This window comes from Tursiops truncatus, chromosome 10, assembly GCF_011762595.2.
Source record: "Tursiops truncatus isolate mTurTru1 chromosome 10, mTurTru1.mat.Y, whole genome shotgun sequence".
Classification (NCBI taxonomy): domain Eukaryota; kingdom Metazoa; phylum Chordata; class Mammalia; order Artiodactyla; family Delphinidae; genus Tursiops; species Tursiops truncatus.
This window is the reverse complement of record NC_047043.1, coordinates 71,367,913-71,387,489: the sequence shown is the minus strand read 5'-3', so window position 1 is coordinate 71,387,489 and position 19,577 is coordinate 71,367,913. Positions and strand designations below refer to the sequence as shown.

Here is a 19,577-nt window from a genome sequence, read left to right as displayed (position 1 = left end):
TCCTTTTTTTTCAGGATCCAATCCAGGTTCCTGCATTGCATACAGGTGTCATAACTCCCTCTCCAATCTGTGGAAGTTCCTCAGTCTTTTCTTATATTTCATGACTTTGACACTTTGGAAGAATATTGGTCAGATATTTTGTAGTATGTTTCTCAATTTAGGTTTTTCTGGTGTGTTCCTATGATTAGTCTGGGGTTATACATTATTGGGAAGAATACCCCAGACGTGATGTGCCCTTCTTGGTGCATCATATCAAAGAGTACCTGGTGTTAAAATGTCTTATTATTGGTGATTTTAACCTTGATCACTTGGTTAAAATGATGTCTGTCAGATTTATCCACTGTGAATTTACTGTTTTTCTCTTCATAATTAGTAAATATTTATTTTGTGGGAGATACTTTGAGACTGTGCAGTATCTTGTTTCTCAAATTTGCTTGCAAATTTCAGCATCCAAAAGTGGATCTTTCCTGTAGTAACTATTATTACTCTGGTGTTCTAATAGTGATTTGCTATTTTCCTTATTCCTTCTGCATTTATTAGTTGGAATTCTTTTTTTTTAATACAGTATTTCAGTTTCATTTTTATTATTTTATTATTTTTATTTTAAAATATTTATTTATTTTTGGCTGCATAGGGTCTTCGTTGCTTTGTGCAGGCTTTCTCTAGTTGCAGTGAGCAGGGGCTACTCTTCGTTGCGCGGGCTTCTCATTGCGGTGGCTTCTCTTACTGTGGAGCACGGGCTCTCCAAGTGCGTGGGCTTCAGTAGTTGTGGCACGCAGGGCCAGTAGTTGTGGCTCACGGGATTAGTTGCTCTGCAGCACATCGGATCTTCCTTGACCAGGGCTCGAACCCACGTCCCTTGCATTGGCAGGCAGATTCTTAACCACCGCACCAACAGGGAAGTCCCCAAGGTTATGATGATGTTTGTTTGTAAGTTAATGTTTCTGTAGGAGATCAAGGCAAGGTTTCTTGGGAAATGTAGTTTCTGTCAGGCCTGGGACACCAGGCAGGGTCATGCAGTAGAGACAGATACCCAGTCACATGGCATCAGGTAGACACCCATTCACACACAACTTGGGTGCATGGCAGGCATGAATTTTTCCCATGTCCAAATGATACTGGCAGTAAGTTAGCTGGTATTTCTAATTTTCCTCCTCCTGGGACCATGATTATTTTCATACTGAGTTGGGAATGCTAGAGAGATGTAGATGTATGCAGAGAGATGTACCTTTGAATAGACCCATTTAAAACATTTTGTAATACTCTTTTCTAGTATATATATTAATATTTTTCTGAGACATTTTTTCTATTGTAACATGATGTGAAATATGTCATCATTTTTAAGCCTTAATAATTATATCAAATAAAACTCACTTTTCTCTTCGGTTATTACCTGGCCACCTCTCCCTTATTTGCTGTAACATGGGAGATCTTAACATAGGTAACAAAACCAGAGTGACATTAGTTGATGCTCTCTGTCCCCCTTTAATGCCACCCAGAATGCCAGTGGTTGGGGGAGTAGAGATGCCTTTACTTGAGCTATGGAGAGAGGAAGCTTCAAGTGAGAGGCATCTCCAGGTACTGGAGCTAACCCACAGTTGATTATTTCCCATATAGCTATCAGGAGCTAACTGACTAAAACTAAACTAACAGTGATTGCCCAAACTTATATTTAAACTTTTTTTTTTTAACAACATAAAGTATGTACACAGGTAATAATTCTAGTAACTGTGGCAATTTGTGCAGTTCTAGATACTTGGTAGTGGTTACTTTTCTTTCTTTTGTTTTTTAAATAGGGAGTTGATGTTTTTAAAGTGAAGTATGAATTTTTCTTTTTTCTTTTTTAAAAATCTATTTTCACTTGTTTATTTTTTTCTTTTGCCTGTGCAGCAATCAGGATCTTAGTTCCCTAACCAGGGATCGAGCCTGTGCCCCTGCAGTGGAAGCGTGGAGTCTTAACCACTGGACCATCAGGGAAGTCCCTGAATTTTTCTGATTTTTCTGATCTTAGGTACAGTGTGGCCATTTCAGTAGCTGTAGCATATAAGTATGCATTGTTTCTTTTTGAATATCATATTTGTTCCGAAATAAAACACTGAGTAGTTCTAACAGAGTACATTAAAATGAAATTCTAGATACTATTTGACAGTCTAGTACAATCAGAGTTTTTACTTTACTTTTTTTTTTAATTTAAATTTTATGTTTGGCTGCGTTGGGTCTTCATTGCTGCGCACGGGCTTTTCTCTAGTTGTGGTGAGCAGGGGCTACTCTTCGTTGTGGTGTGTGGGCTTCTCATTGCGGTGGCTTCTCTTGTTGCAGAGCACGGGCTCTAGGCGTGTGGCTTCAGTAGTTGCAGCTCGTGGGCTTAGTAGTTGCGGCGTGTGGGCCCTAGAGCGCATGGGCTTCAGTAGTTGTGGCGCGTGGACTCAGTACTTGTGGCTCACGGGCTCTAGAGTGGAGAATCAGTAGTTGTGGTGCATGGGCTTTGTTGCTCCGTGGCATGTGGAGTCTTCCTGGATCAGGGATTGAACCTGTGTCCCCTGCATTGGCAAGTGGATTCTTGTGCCACCAGGGAAGTCCCACAGTCAGAGTTTTTAAAAGGCAGACTGTTTTTTTGTGGGTTTTTTTTTTGAGCTGCGCTGTGCGGCTGTGGGATCCTAGTTCCCTGTCCAGGGATCGAACCTGGGCCCCTTGCATTGGAAGTGTGGAGTCCAAACCACTGGGCCACCAGGGGATTCCCTGAAAGACAAATTTGATAGGTTCTGTAGTTTTTATATCCTTTTAACTTACTTAAATATATAGAGCATATATAAGCCCCTTAAATACATGCATATACACACATATATATACACACACATGTTATATATATATATTTAAGGTACTCATATATATGGGTAAAACATACCAACATTTTTCTTCTATACTGTCTTGCTAATATTTTAAACCTTAGGAAACCAATGTCCAGATGAACCATGGTTGATATCTTTATGTAATAAAAAATGGAATTTTGTATATTTGCTTTTGAGTTGGTATTTTAATTTGAGGAAATAAAAATTTGAAGGGCATTCACATAAAAGTGAATTTAGAGTCTAAGATTAAGCTGTTACAGGCCACTAAACTTCTCAATATGTTTTAGACCAGCAAACTCCAGGTTAACTTAGATGTAAAGAGATTTTCATGAATATGGCCAAATAGGTTATAAGTTTGCCATTTCTCGTTTATTTTTATTTATTTATTAAATATTTATTTATTTACTTGGCTGTGCTGGGTCTTAGTTGCGGCACGCAGCATCTTTGCCATTTCTCCTTTAAAGTTAACAAAGTAAAATGGTCTCAAGGTGAAGCAAGGAAGATCTACGTACACTTAAAGAAGAATTACATATTACTAAATACTGAGTTGTTTAACAGAGCTAATCTGAGAGTATATCCACTGATGGAAGAAATATTTTTTTAGTGTCTACTATGCACCAGAAACTGTTCTAGGTGTGAAGATAGACTGTTGAACAAAACAGACCAGGTTCTTGCCTTCATGAATTGTGGAGACAGAGGTTAAGTCAGGTCGGTCAGAACATGGGATACAAAGCAAAGTAGAGCGAATATTGGCTTTGGTGTCATTTTCTATTCCAGGAATGCTGGGTGGTTTTCATGTAACAATACCAGCTCTGTAGACCCTCCTCATACTCCTGAATTGAGAAGGATTATATGCCACATCCTGGCTAGGGGAGGAAGAGGGCTGTGATTGTGAGTTAATGATTGCTACTATGGGTGGAGTGAGGAATGGTGGCTTGTGTACTTTGGAATCAGGCAGACCTAAGTTCAAGTCCTGGTTGTGGCACTTACTAGGTGCTAAATTTTGGGCAAGTTATTTAACTACTGTGAACTTGTCCCCTCTTCTGTAAAGATGTGAAGAATTGACAGAGTTGTGAAAATTAAAAACTCTAGAAGATGGTCAGTAATGTGAATTCTCCCCATCTTTTTTCTTACCTTAGTTTTCTTATATGTAAAGTGGGGATACCATTACTAGCCTTGTCTATTATTGTGAGAACTAAATAAATGAAATAAATATGTGAAACCACCTTAATACAGTTTATAATGTGCTATTACTGTATGTTATTTCTGGAAATGTAAGATTTTCAGGCACCTGGGCAACTCTGGGGAATAGAAGAACGCATGGATTCTTCCAGAACTGGAAGAGCAACCTAGTATTAATGCAGTTCTGCTACACTTTGTGTTGTTTCCTCTCTTTTTGGTTACCAGCCACTAGCTAACCTGCTGCTCCGAATCCCATCTCTTCTTCACATTCCTGAGAGAATCTGTACTGGCCCACTTGAGCACTGGTATTCTCTTGGGCAGAATTTTCATACCCAGCCCCATCTGGGCACTTGGTTGATTGGCCTGTAGAGTGGGTGCCCTTGGGTCTGGTGTTTACTAGTGCTTGTTCTGACAGGAGCTGTGCTGGCCTAGTCTTGCTTCCTTCGTGGGGCTGTGGGGCAGGAATTTCCCTCAGAAGGTGGCTGGGTCACTGCAGGCACTAAATTGACCTATCTAGGGAAGTGCTATGACTATTTAAAGGGATTGGAGGAAAACAGGATAGGCTTTATGGTGGGAAGATGGCCTTTGAGGTTTCTTAAATTGCAGATGATCATTTTTTCCTTTTCATTTTTCTTTAATAAGTAGTTAGTAATTTGTATTACTTCTTGTAATCAATTGAAAATTATTATTTCTTGAAGTAGCTACAAGCTTATAGATCAAGTTCTCTTTAGATTTTAGGCTTCCAAAGAAAAGACTCAAAAAACTTTGAGTTATTAGCAATTCAATTAGTAAATTATTCTTTTTTAAAAAAATATTTATTTATTTATTTATTTGGTTGCCCTGGGTCTAAGTTGCAGCACATGGGTTCCTTACTTGTGGCAGGCAGGCTCCTTTAGTTGCAGCTCGAGGGCTCCTTAGTTGTGGCTCACCGGCTCCCTAGTTGCGGCACATGGGCTTCCTAGTTGAGGCACGCAGGCTCCTTAGTTGCGGCTCACGGACTCCCTAGTTGTGGCATGCAAACTCTTAGTTGCAGCATGCCTGTGGGATCTAGTTCCCTGACTAGGGATCGAACCGGGGCCCCCTGCATTGGGAGCGCAGAGTCCTAAGCACTGCACTACCAAGGAAGTCTCAACTTATTCTTTTTTTTTTTTTTTGCGGTACGCGGGCCTCTCACTGCTGTGGCCTCTCCCGTTGCGGGGCACAGGCTCCGGACGCGCAGGCTCAACGGCCACGGCTCACGGGCCCAGCCGCTCCGCGGCATGTGGGATCCTCCCGGACCGGGGCACGAACCCACGTCCCCTGCATCGGCAGGCGGACTCTCAACCACTGCGCCACCAGGGAAGCCCTCAACTTATTCTTGATAACTCAAAATTTCACCAATTTTTAGAGATAACTTTGAGTCAAAACTTTTTTTGCCAAATGTAAATCCTCCTCAATTCTCCCAGCTTCTCCTGTGTTTCATTGTTAAATTTGTGAACTGTTTCTTAAACCAATTTGATCATAGCCGATTAGTATTTTAGAAGTACCTGCTAATGTTTACAATATATACTCCATATATTTGTCTAACAAAATTTAACTCTTCTTCTCCCAGGTAATTTATCCTCAACATTCCAAACTTACTGATAAAGAAGTAAGTAAAAATATTGCCCTATATAGTTTACTGTTTTATTTGTTTGTTTTTATTGGTGTATATATGTCAGCATATATAGTTTTTGTTTTCTTTTTCAGAAAACCAATATTTGCTATTTGTCTTTTCCAGATTCAAATTCAGGTAACTATTTTTCATGTGGTGTTTCTGTTGAATTTTATACGGAGAATACTGATTATACTCTTAATATATGAAAATTAATTGAAATAACATAGTAGAATGCAAACTCAATTTCATCCTAACAGATTAGTGATTTTGATTCCTACTTTTATGATCCTAGTCGTGTCTTACTTATTTTCTTTGGTTCAACTTTGAAAATAACTGTTATCTTGTAATGAGGTAAAACGTCATGGAGCCATAAACTGTTGAAATAATGAAGAGATTGAAAATCATCAACGCTGGTATGTTTGAGGATTTATATTAAGCAGTGTTCTTTTAGTTTAGGATTTGGGAGCTTGCCAAGAACTCTGTAAAAGCAGGGATTTAAAAAAAAATCAGGGTAAACATGGTTATAAAGCATGGCCATCAATTATTTGCAATAGTTTATGTGAGTTAGTATATATAAAGCATTTGAAATAGTGCTTGGGTATAGAAAGTACTTTATAAGTGTTTGCTGTTATTATTAAGCTTGGTTTTGCTGGTCTCCTTCAAGTTCTTCCTTTGTGTGGTCCTATAAGTTGATATCTTTCAGGTTACCTTTTGTGTTTCACTTTGAAAGTAATTTTTCAGGCTTACAGTGACCAGAACACTTAAGTTCTTAGACCACACACTTAGAATCCCATGAAGCAAAGGCACTACAGTTCCCTTTCCTTTTGTGGTTACTTCTAATATACTGTTAATTTAGTTTAGATAATCTGATTTGGGAGACTTGACATTTTAGCTTTTTAAAGCATTTTCTCTTTTCCTTATAAATGCTTCCAGAATTTTTTCCTATAGTTTTGGAACTCAACTTTCATGAAATATGTTTTAAAAAAAAAAAGTTAAAAGGATGGCTTTGAGCGATCCCGGGACGGCTTTTGTTTTGACCTGGAATTATTGGAATCTTTTCACATGTTTTGCCTGTTAACGAGATAATGATACAGCAGTCTTATAGGATCTCACCTTATTTCGGATAACATTTGCCTTACAAAGTGCACACATGTAGTTCTGATTGTAGTGAGTATTGGATTGGACTTCCATGACTCAAGGTCAGGTGAGTTTTGTGGATTACAGGATAATCTGACTTCATGTGATTATACTGCACACTCTTCTTTTTCAGGTCATGGCTGGTTTTCATGGCTCTCTCCCTTTCACCTCTCTACATGAGCATCAAGACTAAGAAGTTAAAAAAAAAAAAAGACTAAGAAGTTAATTGTATGATGTCTGATAGTCTTTTTTATTTCTAGTTTTGCAGTTAGTCTCTGTATGAGTCATTTTCTTATTGGAAGTTAAACTCAAGTGTAAATCTGTGTAAATGAGCATTTGTTCAGGGAATTCCCTGGCAGTCTAGGGGTTAGGACTCCGTGGGGCCAAAAAAAAAAAAAAACCAATTTGTTCAGTATTTTAGGCATTTGAATGACCTACAGATGTTTTGTAATGCCTTTTTTATAAGCTGCATATCAAAGGAAGTGTGGTTCATTTTATTCAAAATATGCTTGGTACTTAGAAGTAAAGTCAACAGAAGATCTTAAAAATAGACACCTTGCCATCTTAACAGAAGAATATTAATCTAGCCAGCAAGAGACTATGCATTTACATATATTTGAGATCACTGTTCTGAATTGTGATTATCCAAATAGTTTGTTTCATTTATGTGTTCATTAAATGGAAGTTGGAATTAGTACTATGCCAACTTTGAAATGGATTTAATTTTTCCCAAGATAGCTTTATTGTTACAGAAGGTGCAGTAGAGCAGTCTTTAGGAAAGAATCATAACCTAGCTTTTGTTTCCACGGTGCACACTTAAAAAAAGTAAAACAACATTTAGACTCTATGGTAAGTTATACAGATAAAGAAGAATACTTTTGGGATTCCCAATGGGAGAATTTGCCAGTCCTCCACTTCCTCCACCCACTACCCACACACAACTTAGATACTGTGACTTTAGAAAAAAGTTTTGTTTTGTTTGTTTTTAGCTTTCAGCTTTTTGTTCCATTTGAATGGCTTTTATCTTTAGGAGCCTAAGTTTAAAGAATGTTTTCTCTCTAATAAATATTTGTCAGATATTTTTCTCGTTATTTACCATTAATATCATCTGGATATATGCATTCCTGAGTCTTAAGCTGTGATGGGTACCCAAGGACTGTAATCACTATGCTCTAAACAAGGCCAGAGAGAAAACTTAGCATTAGTAGAGAGAGTTTCAAGTGATGATGAATCCGAGGGAAATATCAATCCTTGTTCTGGATGGATTAGATGTGCAGATAATATTTGTCTCAACAGATTTTCTTCTATGTAAAGAGTTGGGACGTCGTCATGTACTTTACACTTCCCGGTGGTGAAAGGAGTGCTTCTCACACTCATCTGTGTTGAAGGGCCATTTGGGTGTTTTAAGAATTTCCAGTCTGTTGTGGACCGGTGCTTTTATAAAATGCTGTATACGTGAATTATTAGAAAAAAGAAAGGGAGAAAAACCAAAGAATACAAAATATAAGTCCAAATTTGTCATGGCAATATCAAATCGCTATAAGGGTTTCTAAATGTGTCTTCTCAGTTTGGGTATTTATTTTGTCATGTATTGTAACAAGGGTTTGTGGACTCGCATCATTCTATGGACTACACTTTGAGAAGTGTAGTCCCTGGTCTAAACTCCTGCTTCTCAGCGTTTCCAACTCTAATCACAGAGAGGGTGACTACATAGAGCTGAAGGCCAGGGATGGGGCTAGCTCTTAAGGTCTCATGTTTTATTTTAGTCTTACTCTGAACTGTTCTATAGCTGTTTTCCGCTAATATAAAAATACTCTGGGACTTCCCTGGTGGCGCAGTGGTTAAGAATCTACCTGCCAATGCAGGAGACACGGGTTTGAGCCCTGGTCCAGGAAGATCTCACATGCTGTGGAGCAACTAAGCCCATGCGCCACAAATACTGAACCTGCACTCTAGAGCCCATGAGCCATAACTACTGAGCCCAGGAGCCACAACTACTGAGCCCATGTGCCATAACTACTAAAGCCTATGCGCCTAGAGCCCATGCTCTGCAGCAAAGACAAGCCACCGCAATGAGAAGCCTGTGCACCGGAACAAAGAGCAGCTCCCGCTTGCTACAACTAGAGAAAGCTCACGTGCAGCAACGAAGACCCAACGCAGCCATAAATAAATAAATAAATTTATTAAAAAAACAAAAACAAAACTGATCAAGGGTCTTCCCTGGTGGTGCAGTGGTTAAGACTCTGTGTTCCCAATGCAGGGGGCCCAGGCTCTATCCCTGGTCCAGGAACTAGATCCCACGTGCATGCCAAAACTAAGAGTTCTCATGCTGCAACTAAGGAGCTCGTGAGCTGCAACTAAGGAGCCCGTGAGCTGCAACTAAGGAGCCCACCTGCCAGAACTAAGACCTGACGCAACCAAATAACTAAATTAATTTAAAAAAATAGTCTGAAGTTGTCTTTTCCCTTTAGAAGAAATAGTTAAGCTTTTTTCCCTCAAATCTCAAGTAGTTTTTTTTAAATAAATTTATTTGTTTTTATTTTTGGCTGTGTTGGGCCGTTGTTGCTGCGCGTGGGCTTTCTCTAGTTGTGGCGAGCAGGGGCTACTCTTCATTGCAGCGCGTGAGCTTCTCATTGTCATGGCTTCTCTTGTTGCAGAGCACGGGCTCTAGGCGCGTGGGCTTCAGTAGTTGTGGCACACGGGCTCAGTAGTTGTGGCTCGTGGGCTCTGGAGCGCAGGCTCAGTAGTTGTGGCACATAGGCTTAGGTGCTCCGCGGCATATGAGATCTTCCCGGACCAGGGCTTGAACCTGTGTCCCCTGCATTGGCAGGTGGATTCTTAACCACTGAGCCACCAGGGAAGCCGCTCAAGTAATATTTTTGATACAGGAAAGCGTCTTCCGTTTATCTATAGCTTTGCAGTCTTGGTTTGATTGGCAGATGTAAAGGATAAAATCATCTGTGCCCTTGATAATTTTAAAATGGGAGGAGAGCAGTTTGTGGCTTACCACATGGCATTCGCATAGGAGGAGCCATGAAACCAGTGAGTGTCCCAGAAACCAGTGAGTTCAGCAACTCCTCAGTTGGAGGGGTGCTTTTCAGGACTTCGTTTTCTAAGTGAAGAATAGGAGCTTTTGATCTGCTCCAGTTGGCAGTGATGTAGCATTTTAAAAAAAAAAGCAAAACAGTTTTATTGAGATATAATTCACCCATGTAAAATGTACAATTCAGTGATTTTTAGTACATTCAGAGTTGTGCAACTATTACCGAAGTCAATTTTAGAAAATTTTCATCACCGAAAAAGAAACTTCCTGCTCCAGTTTCCTCCTACCCACCTCTCCCCCTCAGCAACCACCTGTCTACTTTCTGTCTCTACGGATTTACCTATTCTGGATATTTCATATTAGTGGAAGTGGTGTTTTTGAAGTCCATTTTGACTTGAAAGAGCCAGTATGATGTCATGGTCCAGAGCACCAGCTCCAGAGTCAGATGTCGTGGCCTCAAATTCTTGCTCTGCCATTTAGCAGATTTATTTCTTTGGAGGATTACATAACTTTTCTGTGCCTTGGTTTCCTCCTCACAAAGAGGACTAATAATGGGACCTACGTGAGAAGCATGAAGACCAAATGAGTTAATGTATCTAAAGTGTTTAGGACAGTGCCTGCCACAGAGTGAGCATTCAGTGAAATGGGTGCTCAATTCATGTATTGAAAGGGTGGAAAGAAAGCAGACAAAATAATGAAAATAATTTTGACCTGGGATTCTGTTTGATTTCTGTTGTAAGAACTTAGTTGTTTGGAAAAGGATGTTGGGGGAAGGTTACAGGAATTTTCTTGGTTTAAAAAGTGTTGGGTTATTAGTTCTGTTTTCTGGGCTCGTAAAGATTATCTTAGATTAATTAAAGTGGAACTTTTCCTCAAGCTGTGGGGGTTTGCTGAGGAAATTTGCTGTTTCCTTAATCCCTGCTGCTTTATCAGGGAAAGAGTTTATGTGGTTCTTAGTCAAGAAGCCACGTGAAGGTGTATTTTCTTTGGAGAGCTGTCATTTAATCTTAAAATTTGTATAAATTCATCTTTATTCCTTGATTTATGTGAAGAAAAAATACTTTCCTTTAAAGCTTTTTACCTTTTTTTTGGTTTGTTTTTGTTAATAATCAGAAAGCTATGGTGCGCATAGCATAACTTTTAGGTCTTTTTGGATCTTTATATAGGTCTTTAGTTTTCTTAGTGAATACAGTGGGTAAGATGCTTGGAATTCAGTACAATTGTAGGTCAGTTGTGGAGATTTACTTTAGAATTATTGCATATTACTGCTGGAAGTGACTTTAGAGATTATCTTATGATGCCCCTTAACTTTTGTTTACAAGGAAATTGAGAACCTTGGGCGAAGTGACTTCTAGAAGGCTAATTATTGATGGACCTGGAACTAGATCCCATTGATTGTGGTTCCTTTTTCCTCAGATTATAACCTTTCCCTCATGTGCACAGTCATTTAACCATCTTTCATATGTAATCATTATACTGCTTATGTAGAGGTGCACTCTCCTGTTAAATAGGCAAATTGGATGGGTCATACTAACAAGGTAGATTTATTTTTGATGAGGTTGTAGGTTATCAGGATTGCCCCGCCCTCCACAGGTATCCTTTTCTGAAAGACAAATGTAAATAACCTGGTTGCCAATCTGTAACACCTCTTTTCCTGTCCCGTTAATAGTGAGGTCAGGATGGAGAACAAAGGTCTACCCAGATAAAGAGTTGGTTTTTCTTTAGTAACCTTTTGTGTATGAGGGAACAGACTTCTGAAACATAAAATGGGAACCATTTACCTCACTTCACAAAGACACTATGGTTAAAGCCTTTTTGACCTGGTGAACTAGCTTCCTGACCAGTTCTGTACAGCTTGCAGGTACAGCTGGTCATCGGAAAGTTCTTACAGCATGCCCATGGTTTGGGAGTGGAGCCAGGGGTGGGTTGGGGTTGAAGGCTGTGGGAGCTTCATTACTTTCTTTCCACAAAGCTCAGCATTCCTTACATTTTCCAGAGACCATACATCTTTCTTAAAATCCATTGCATTTTTTCTGCTACATCTTGCTATGTGTCTCAGAGAAATTAGTGTATACTTCTCAGTGGATCTTTCTGTCTTCTGAAGAGAAAAACTGAACCATCTGTATATAAATCTGTTGAACTAAAACAATGCTAGGAGTATTTTCCATTATCTCAGGTCTCATGTATTTTCCTTATTTTGAACCATCTGCTATGACAAGTAGAGAAACTGAACTGACTCACCCTCCAGTCCCCTTTGTTTCTTCCCTCCTCCACCAAAGAAATACTAGTTTCTATAAGTGCATTTGGGTATATGTACTGAGTCGCTTTTTAAAAAACTTAAACATAATATCAAGTTTCTGCTTCCTTTTTGAGAACTTGATGTGCTAAAGAAATATAAGTACTTCTGTGTGTAATAAAATCTTGAGCACATTTTTAATATAATCTCATTAGTTTTAAATACAGTAACTGGGAAGAATTTGAGTGACAGGCTACTTCTTGTGTCTTTCACTTTTTAGAGTATTTACATTTTTTCGTAATTATTGCCTGACAGTTTAGGTAATATTTTAAGAGGTTTGCTAAAATGATTGAAGTTTAAAAACTTTATAATTAACATGATTAAAATAGTAAGTCTATTACTTGGGCTCTTCCTGAGTCTGCTATGTTTTTGTTTTTTTTTTAAATTCTCATTGTGAAATATAAAACACATATAAGGTCAAGAAATAGAACTTTACCAACACCACAAAAACCCCCTCATGTCTCTTCCCAAACAGTATTTCCCTCCCCCGCACCTAAGGTAACCACTATCTTGATTCTTTTTTCTTTTCAATTTTTTACTTTTTATTACAATTTTTTAAATATAATTTTTAAAGTTTGCCTTCCATTTACAGTTATTGCAAAATAATGGTTATATTCCTTGTGTTGTACAATAATCCTTGTAGCCTATCTCACACCCAGTAGTTTGTACCCCCCACTCCTCCACCCCTATATTCCCTGCCCCTCTGCCACTGGTAACCAACCATTAGTTCTCTATATCTGTGAATCTGCTTTTTTTTTGTTAGTTTTGCTTAGTTTGTTGTATTTTTTAGATTCCACATGTAAGTGATATCATACATATGTCTTTCTCTGACTTATTTCACTTAGCATAATGCTCTCCAGGTCCATCCATGTTGCTGCAAATGGCAAAATTTTGTTCTTTTTTATGGCTGAGTAGTATTCCATTTTTGTGTGTGTGTGTGTGTGTGTGTGTGTGTGTGTGTGTGTGTGTGTGTGTATCATATCATCTTTATCCATTCACCTGTTGATGGACACTTAGGTTGCTTCCATACCTTGGTAATTGTAAATAAATAAGGCTGCTATGAACATTGGGGTGCCTGTATCTTTTCAAATCACTCTACTGATTCTTATAGTAATAAGATTCTTGCTTTTCTTTATAGTTTTATCACCCAACCATGTATTCCTAAACACTATTGTTTAGTTTGCCTGCTTTATTAAAAAAAAAAACTAAATGGATTTGAACAATTTGTGTTCTTTTATATTTGGCTTCTTTTGCTCATAATTATGTCTGTGAATCAACATGACATGCACACAGTTTTCAAAAAGTTTTAATTAGAGAAAATGGAATAGGAAAAACAGTAGAGGGACATAGGAGTTAAGATGCATAGTTTACTAATGGCTTTGCCTTTAACCAGCAAAGATGGCTTAGAGCAAGTCGAACTGTCAGGATCTCTTTTTTCTTCTCTAAAGCATGATAGAATGTGTTTCAGTAATTGATAGGACCCCTTTAGCTCTAAGATGTGATGAAACTGGATAAATAAATGTTATACTGTGCTGCCCTTAATTTCTTTCATTTTTGTTTTCATTAGGTTGTCTTGGAGATACCCAGTTTTGTTTTAGATTTCGACAGTCTTCTGGGAGGAGGGTGTCACTGCATTGTCTCCTGGATCAATTTGAGAAAGATTTACCAGTTTACTTAAAGGTTGGAAAAGTAGTAATAGAATAATGTCTATGTGAGAGGAAACTTTAGAACACAGTCACTCAGTTACCTCTTATAGCATTCAGAAATATTGTGCTTTTGTTTTGTTACTGTATTATACTGCTGAATTTCCTGAGTCTAATTCATAAGGATTTAGCATGTGAGTGAAAGAGACTTTATTAAGTTACTATTCTTAAAACATAATGCCATTGTGAATTATAGAAATTAGAATGTTGAATTAATTTTCTTTCACGTGTTAAAACTCTTTGTTTAGATGTGGAAGTGGGGTGGTAGTATACCAGTAAATATCACCCAGAGTTGAAGATTCCCTGTGGTAATCCCTACCTGCTTTATAGTAGAATTATTGTTGTCTCTTTTTGATTTTTGAATAAACTTTGGTTTATAGTTGTTGTTTATTAAAAACAGTTTTAATAATTCAGATGATTCCTGAGTGTAGAATTTCTGTTTGGTACTTCATACTTTTATCTCTAACTACATGAAGAACATTTCCATCTGGATGTCCTCTTAGCACATCCAATAAGAACTTGACATCTTTTGCCTAAAATAAGTATTTACAGCTTACCTTCCTGGTTCCACTAATGACAGGAATCCTCTTCCAGTTAGCAAAGATGTTACCTTTTGAAATGTCTCTTATAGCCATCTTGTCCTTTTCATGACCATTTGCTATCACTAATAACATATTCTGTCAACTGCTGATAATAATAGCTACTACTTATTAGAGCTTTTTATGTTCTTGGCATTGTATCAATAAGCACATATTATCTTATTAATCCTCCCTATATTGTTCCAAAAGAGTTCCTTTTGCAAATGAAGGAATTGAGGGCTATTGAGGATAAAAATATTTGCCCAAAGACGTCCATCTTCTGTCTTTTTCAGTGCAATATATCTTACACAGTGTTCCCAGCTAAAGTGTACATATATATTACATAAAATAAATAAAATCTAAAATGATTACTTATTGCTTAATGAATAAAGAGCTAATGATAGTAATATTTCCTGGTTCTCACTTTTTGGGCCTTCCAAAATAAAACCTTTGCCTTTCAAATTTCCAGCTTAATCTCCTTTCTATACATGTGCCATATATTAGCTAAACTGAACTGTATGCTTTTTCCTGAGGTAGCTTGTATTTTTCTATCTCTGCGTGGTTTTGCTCAAACTCTTGGCTGTCTAAACTTGAAATGCCTTTGTCTTTGTTTAAATCATATCCATCCTTCAATGCCCAACTCAAAACCAGCTGCCTCCGCAAAATACTGATCACCATAGACAGAAGTAACCTCTTCCCCCTTGGCCTCTTTGTAACACTTTGTGCTTTTTTGCATGGTACCTGCCCTCCTATCACATACTAGTCATTTTTGTACTTTTCTTATCACTCTTAGTTTGTGATCTCCTTAAGGAACTGTGTCTTACACATCTTTTTATCTTTTCTAACACAATGTCTTGTTCAAAGTAGGTAGTCAATAAATATTTGCTTAAAGAATAACAATCAAATAAGGAACTGGACCAGAGTTTATTCCAATAGGATATAAAAACTTGTAAGTTTTTTGGACCTTTCAAATTGTATGTTGATAAATATTCCAGTGTTTCATTATTGTTGGGTAAAAATATAACTGTCTATGTAAGATTCATATTGGCATTTAACTCCTTTTATTTTCTCTCTTGAAATTTTGCATTAGTATACCTCATAAGACTGATGCCTAACTCAGAATTGTAGGCAGAATTTTTTCAAAACTAAGTATAGCATTGGGGAAAACAGAACTTGATTGTTTTCCTAACTTCCATTAACTACCACAGATATGAATAAAGAACATAAACAGAGTAAGTTATAGGGGGTAAAATCTGACCTTAGTACTTTAGTTATGATTATTTCATCTGTGGGCAAGTTAGCAGGTTTTTATCTGCCAGTTACTGTCATGATTGTTGTTTGCATTGGTGGAAAAGCATAACTAGCTATTTGTGTGTACCTCATATCTCAGTTCAAGTTTATAAAGGAACCTGCTTTTAATAAGAAAGGATGGCTATATATATATATATTTTTTTTTAATTTGTCACTTCTTTTATAGAAGGATCCTGCCTATTTTTATGGATATGTGTATTTTCGACAAGTTCGAGACAAAACTCTAAAAAGAGGCTACTTTCAGAAGGTAATTTTCATATACATTAACAGAAAAATATTTTTACATTGTGGTTAGAAGAATAGAAATTATTAGAATGAACAGTCTTTAAAGTGTTTGATATTTTATCTTTAAACATACTAGAATTTATATTTTATCTTTTTTTTTTTAGATTGTAAACACCTGTCCTTAGTTTTTTTTGGCTGCATTGGGTCATTGTCGCTGCATGCGGGCTTTCTCTAGTTGGGGCGAGTGGGGACTATTCTTTGTTGCGGTGCATGGGCTTCTCATTTTGGTGGCTTCTCTTGGAGCACAGTCTCTAGGCACGCGGGCTCAGTAGTTGCAGCACGCAGACCCTAGAGCGCACGGGCTTCAGTAGTTGTGGTGTGTGAGCTCAGTAGTTGCGGCGTGTGGATTCAAGGGTGTGCGGGCTTCGTTATTGTAGTGTGCGGGCTCAGTAGTTGTGGCTCGCAGGCTCTAGAGCGCAGGCTCAGTAGTTGTGGCACATGGGCTTAGTTGCTCCGCAGCATGTGGGATCTTCCCGGACCAGGGATTGAACCCGTGTTCCCTGCGTTGGCAGGCGGATTCTTAACCACTGCGCCACAAGGGAAGTCCCTAGATTTTTAACTGCTATTGAATTTTGCCTTCCTGCTATCTCTGTACTAGATTCCTGACAGTAAGTTACAGTTATTGTATGAAACTGTCAAAACTCAGAAGAATCTGTTGAATTTTCACATTTTAGAATAAGGGAAAGAGTAAACAGATTGTAACATAGTTACAGCTAATAAAAGCCTGCAATATCTTTTTTTTGAAGAGCTAGTGAATATACTTGATCAACGTCTTAGTCATTATTGTTCCCACTCTAAATGTACAATCTTTTTGTTTCTAAAGATATATATATATATAAATATCAATTAATTCCAATTTAATCCCAGCTAACAGGGACACACCTTTACCTTTTGTAACCAGAACATGCCCTGACCACTAATTGATGCTTAATGGAAAGATAAAAAGTAGTTTTCAAGAAAATAGATTTTTAAAAAGTCAGCATAATCTATATCTGAAGTGGTCACAAACTATAAAGTCACAATTTCTAAGAATGTGGCTAAAACCATTGAACTCTAAAATATAACAGTCATAGCTCTTAGTCAGAAAAAGCATCACAATTTGCGCTTTCCTTTTTAGGAAGAGTTTACCTAGCTAATTCCTAATATTGCTTTGCTGACAGCAATAGTAGCCAGGCTTTGGAATTATCCATGACATTAGTTTGTTTATAGGAAATTCTTTTTCCTGCACAGCAGGAAAATCTGTGAATGTGTCTTTATGCTCTTAAAACGTAGTAATAAGGTTAAACTTCTGGTGTTCTGCCACTATAGTTTTATGTTTCTTTTAACCATCTACTGTAAAAGCCTTTTTATTTTAAAATCCACACTTTTCGCTGAATTTGGCTTGTTAATAATTGATTATATAAGAAATGGCAAACTAAAATTATAATCATTAAGAAATTAAACATTGTTTCTTTTTTCCCTCCAGTCCTTGGTTTTGATCAGCAAACTACCTTATATTCATTTTTTTCACACTGTGCTCAAACAGATAGCACCAGAGTATTTTGAAAGGAATGAACCTTATTTGGAAGCAGGTAAGTTAAACATTGTGTGAGTTAGGTACCTTTATGAAGGAGTTTTAAATTTTTTACTGGAAATGAATGAAAAAAAATTAGTTAAGAATTTTAAGGACTATAAGGTAGGAGAGAGAGGTAAAACAATTCTTCTGGCATATTTACCTACAAACACCAAAGATCCTATCTTTTATTTCTCCTTTTGCAGCACGGATGATGCCTATTTTTTAGGATAATAATAAACAAATATTGAGTTGCCAATTCTGATACTCAAAGTACTGTTAAACAGAAATCCTTATGTCACTCAATACAGAGAGAAGACATCTGCTAGGTGGTGTGCTTTTGTAGCTAATTTTAGTAGTAATAAATGAGTAGGAAAACTCCCTTTAAACCTAGTCTGTTGCTTTCAAAACATGTATTAACCAATTTATATCCTAGAACATAGATGTATATCTGGTGAAATATAAGATATTTTCAGTACTTTTGCCTTTTATCTTCCATCCTTCCCAGTGTATTTTTTCTGCTATATAGAAAGCATAAAGTGGAGTTCTAACTTCTAATGTTCCATTTTTAATATTTTAGTATTTCCACTTATACTAAAGAAATATTTTACTATATTTTTCAGCTTGTAATGATGTTGATCGATGGCCTGCACCAATGCCAGGGAAAACATTACATCTGCCTATTATGGGGGTAGTAATGAAGGTAATAATAGCTTATATTTCATTTGTCTCCTTTTTTAGGAAGCTCACATATGAATTTTGCTTTTTAACTTCCTAATAACATTCAGTCCTGTTGTTGCTTTCACTTGTCATTGATGTGAGGAGTTACAAAGGTACCACAATTTATCCTGCTGCACAGAACCATTAGTCACACAACTCCAGGGGTCACCAGTCCCATTTTCATCCTGTAGAGTTTACATGATGCTGTCATTCTTATACAATGCATGTGAATGTAAATGCCACCTCCTAGAATTGTGCAACTTCATGGCCCTCCAGAAATGGATGGTATTGCAGAACACTTGTAGAATTGAGTATGAGTTAGTAAAATTTAAAAGAAATTAGGAAAGCCATTGGTTCTTAGTCTTTTTTTTTTTTTTTTTTTTTTAATACAGCAGGTCATTGGTTCTTAGTCTTAAGTGATCTTTTTAATGTGTATTTTCAGACCAACATGTCCATCCCAGGGTATTGTTCTCTACTAAGGTTTTTTTTTAATACAATGAATTAGCATTTTGTTCTCAGGCTTTGTATGAATGTGCTGTAAGTGCTTTTGCAATTCATTTTCAAGTTGAACTTATTTTTGGCAATGTTCTCTCTTTAGATGTGCTCATTTCTGTAGGACCTCTGTTCTGTTTTTTCCATGGGAAATCATCAAAAGTAGGTCTGGGTTGAGAGTTCTCATGGTTCCCTGTGAGATTTATCCCATAGTTTGGCAAGCTTGAGAGGGTGTGTTTGGGTGTGTGTATATTAATGAAGCAAAGATTGGAACAATAAACAGGAAGTGGTATGTAGTTGATGTCCTTTTCTGTTTTTCAGCACGTTTGCTTCTCGGTGGGTTAGTGATTTCTGTGTGTATGGGAATGTGGAGACCTTGGTTCACTTACCTTCTGTTGTGACTAAAAATAAATATGACTTTAGTTTTTAATCTGACATAAGTATTTTGTTTTTATGGCTTTTTAGGCATTGTTGAGTGTACCTTTTTAGCATCAGGATAGAGTGCTTCTGATCCCTCATTGTAGCAGGACTCGCAAGTTACAGAAAGGTCATTCTTTTGTAGCCAAAGTTAATTTCTTCTCTTTTAGGTACGGATTCCCACATGTCATGACAAGCCTGGGACAACTCAAATAGTGCAGTTAACTCAGCAGGTAGTGTGCTACTGTGGTAGAATAATCCAGCATATATAGTCTCTTTAACAGAAATTTTAAACTAGCAAATGTAGAGTTTCTTGGGTTTATGATACATTTCTGAATATCACTGAAATATCCTATTAAATAATTTTTAATGAATT

At 37.3% G+C, this 19,577-nt stretch overlaps 1 protein-coding gene across 3 annotated transcripts in view; it reads left to right on the top strand.

Moving 5' to 3' along the window:
- DENND6A (DENN domain containing 6A) overlaps nucleotides 1-19,577 on the top strand; it is a 51,597-nt gene that overhangs the window by 9,050 nt on the left and 22,970 nt on the right. For 2 of the 3 annotated variants that reach the window (XM_019947704.3, XM_019947701.3), the window contains exons 2-8: nucleotides 5,623-5,661; nucleotides 5,760-5,802; nucleotides 13,711-13,823; nucleotides 15,902-15,982; nucleotides 17,486-17,591; nucleotides 18,196-18,275; nucleotides 19,372-19,434. In XM_019947704.3, coding sequence (XP_019803263.1) covers nucleotides 5,623-5,661; nucleotides 5,760-5,802; nucleotides 13,711-13,823; nucleotides 15,902-15,982; nucleotides 17,486-17,591; nucleotides 18,196-18,275; nucleotides 19,372-19,434 — 525 coding nt within the window. The remainder of the gene's footprint in view (nucleotides 1-5,622; nucleotides 5,662-5,759; nucleotides 5,803-13,710; nucleotides 13,824-15,901; nucleotides 15,983-17,485; nucleotides 17,592-18,195; nucleotides 18,276-19,371; nucleotides 19,435-19,577) is intronic. The other variant, XM_019947703.3, reaches the window with a different exon arrangement.